This window comes from Orycteropus afer, unplaced genomic scaffold (genome assembly GCF_000298275.1).
Source record: "Orycteropus afer afer isolate SDZICR_OR568_19922 unplaced genomic scaffold, OryAfe1.0 scaffold00174, whole genome shotgun sequence".
Lineage (NCBI taxonomy): Eukaryota > Metazoa > Chordata > Mammalia > Tubulidentata > Orycteropodidae > Orycteropus > Orycteropus afer.
This window is the reverse complement of record NW_006921761.1, coordinates 4,285,876-4,288,722: the sequence shown is the minus strand read 5'-3', so window position 1 is coordinate 4,288,722 and position 2,847 is coordinate 4,285,876. Positions and strand designations below refer to the sequence as shown.

The window sequence follows — 2,847 nt, the reverse complement described above, 5'->3', positions numbered from 1 at the left end:
GTGCCTTGTGTCCCATCTCACTGCACACCCTCCCGGTGCCTTGTGTCCCAAGGGCACAGCCACCTCCTCAACACTAATGTTCTGATGGAGGTTTCTTTGGCCTCTGGGACTCGTCCATCTCGATGTCTCGCGGGTTCCTCACATTCACTGTGCCACACAGTGAGCTTCCGTTTCTCCCCAAGCCTGCCCGCCCCGCATTCCTGTCTGGGAGGAACAGGGTCCCTCGTTTCTCTTCCTCAGGCCTCAAGTCAGGAAGCCGGCAAATCCCCTTCCAGTCTCGCTCAGCGCTCTCCCCTCGCGCGCTCTGTGCGGTGTGGCCCTTCACCTCTCACCTGTCAGTGCAGCAGCCACCTCACTGCTGTCCGTGCCTTCAGAGCTTGCTGTCCTCATCCGTTCCAATCTACGTGGTCACCAAGGATCTGACTGGCGCTCACCATTTCAAACCCTTCCCTGACTCCCCTTAAACCACAGGATCAGGCTCCTTCCTACCTCCTCCCCTAATTCTTACACACGCTCCACACACCCTAGTCCAGCCACCCTGCACACACCCCACACACTGCACATGCCCCGCACACTGCACACCAACCACCCTGCACACGCCCTGCACACCCCAGCCAGCCGCCCTGCACACACCTCGCACACTACACACCAGCCATCCTACACACACCCAGACACCCCAATCCAGCCACCCTGCACACCCCATCCAGCCACCCTGCACACCCCAGCCCAGCCACCCTACACACACCCAGACACCCCAGTCCAGCCACCCTGCACACTGCACACCAGCTACTCTGCACACACCTATACACCCCAGCCCAGTCACTCTGCGCATGCCTGCGTACCCCGCAGCCCATCCAGCCGCCTTGCACACGCTCTGTACACCACATGCCCCACACGCCCCAGCCAGCCGCCTTGCACACGCTCTGTACACCACATGCCCCACACGCCCCAGCCAGCCGCCTTGCACACGCTCTGTACACCACATGCCCCGCAGGCCCCAGCCAGCCGCCTTGCACACGCTCTGTACACCACATGCCCCGCAGGCCCCAGCCAGCCGCCTTGCACGTCTAACGGTGCTGTGACACTGTTCTGGTGCCTGGCGTACTCCGTGTCAGTGTACACTGAACAGACGCTCAAGTTCTTTATGAAATCCCCAAGTGAATTCCTGTGAAGTATCTGCTCCCAATTCGCCTTCTACAAGAAAGCGTCTTTGACGGCTTAAAGACTGTGCAGTAATGTTAATAAGAAGTAAGGGCTCCTTGGGAATTAAAATTTCTACAGCACACACACACACAACTCATTGGGCTTCAGGAACTTTATCATGTTGGCCTCTCTTGCAAAACCCACTAGAAGCAGAGCTAGGAATAAACTTTTTTTTTTTTTCTTAACTAGAAACTGAGTGCAGTCTGATAGCAGAGCCAAAAACCTGACTTGGTGCTCTTGGGGTTCACAACCCGGCCCCTCATGAGCCCCCTTCTCTCTTGCAGCTGCTCCCTAAGACGCTTCCAGAGGATCCCTGGGGAGCTCAGAGGAGGATGTGAAAATCATGATTTTAGTAAAAGGGACTCGGGGCTGGACTCAGGCGCCCGGGTTAGAGTCTGCCACAGACCTGGGCCACCCTGAGCTAGCGCCCCACCGAGGGCTCGGCCTCCTTGAGCGAGGCCGAGCTTGGAGGCCCTCCGAGCTGCCGGCCGCGGGAGCCCCGTGTCCCTCGCTCTGGGTCCTAGCCTTTTCTCTCGCTGGCCTCCTGGCCGCCGTGACCACTGACTCCGCCCCTCCTCCTTCCCCAGCACGACCTCAACCTGCTGCTCACCGAGGAGGAGATGTACAGCCTCACGGAGACCTTCCAGCGGTGCGGCGTCATCCCCGGTGAGGCTGAGCGCTGCGGGCGGGCGGGAGCGGGGCCGGGCGGCTTTCTCCTTCACCCTTTCTAGGCTGAGCCATGCACGGAGTATTCTGGAATTTGGGGGATGGGGGGGAAATGGGCCCTGTTCCCGACTTGCTGGCCTGGCCACAGCCCAAGCTGCCCTGACTGGCAGACAGAGACTGACCAAGAGCTGCAGGCCTGGCCACTCCACAGGCTGCCCTGGGACTGAGCTGTGGACCCCAGGGGCTGAGCAGAGGGTGAGTGTGGCCAGCACGGGGTGCCTCCCCACAGATTGCTCCCTGATGCTGGAGGACTTCCTGCGTTACCGCCACCAAGCAGCCAAGCGGGGAGACCGGGCCCTGAGTGAGGAACAAGAGCGGCAGGCAGCCCGCCAGTTTGCGGCCCTGGACCCTGGACACCGAGGCCACATCGAGTGGCCCGACTTCTTGTCGCACGAGTCGCTCCTACTTCTGCAGCAGCTGCGCCCCCAGGTGAGGCCTCTCGTTCCAACCCGCTGGACAGTACTTAAAGCTTTTTTGAAACTAAAAAACTCGTTGAGTGCAGTCCAGCATGAGAGCCAGACACCTAAGATGGGTAAAAGTGGGGCTCGGTGCCCGTGGCATGCCCTGGCCATAGGGTGCTGGGTGGGGGAGGAGCACCGGGTACTATGTGAGCGGGGCCTTAGCAAGAATAGCTCAGGTTCCATCCTGTGACTGACTGATGATCCGGTGCCCAGGCTGGGGAAGATGGCCAAGAAAGACTGATATGCACTGGACCCCACTGTGAACGGCGGGGCTGCCAGAAAGTCTCTGGGGACTTCTGAGGGTGGCCGGTCCGAGGCGGCAGAGGCGGTGGCGGAGGTGGACGCTTCTGCACCTTGATAGTTAAAATACTTTCACCTCCAGGATCTGAATTTGCCTCTTCCTCCCCAGAACTCTCTGCTGAGGCTTCTGACAGTCAAGGAGCGAGAGCGAGCCCGT

General features: G+C 60.0%; 1 protein-coding gene across 1 annotated transcript in view; it reads left to right on the top strand.

The window, feature by feature from the left end:
* PHF24 (PHD finger protein 24) overlaps positions 1-2,847 on the top strand; it is a 10,139-nt gene that overhangs the window by 6,364 nt on the left and 928 nt on the right. Inside the window, exons 3-5 of the mRNA XM_007947027.1 lie at positions 1,791-1,869; positions 2,159-2,358; positions 2,800-2,837. Of these exons, the coding sequence (XP_007945218.1) occupies positions 1,791-1,869; positions 2,159-2,358; positions 2,800-2,837 (317 nt within the window). The remainder of the gene's footprint in view (positions 1-1,790; positions 1,870-2,158; positions 2,359-2,799; positions 2,838-2,847) is intronic.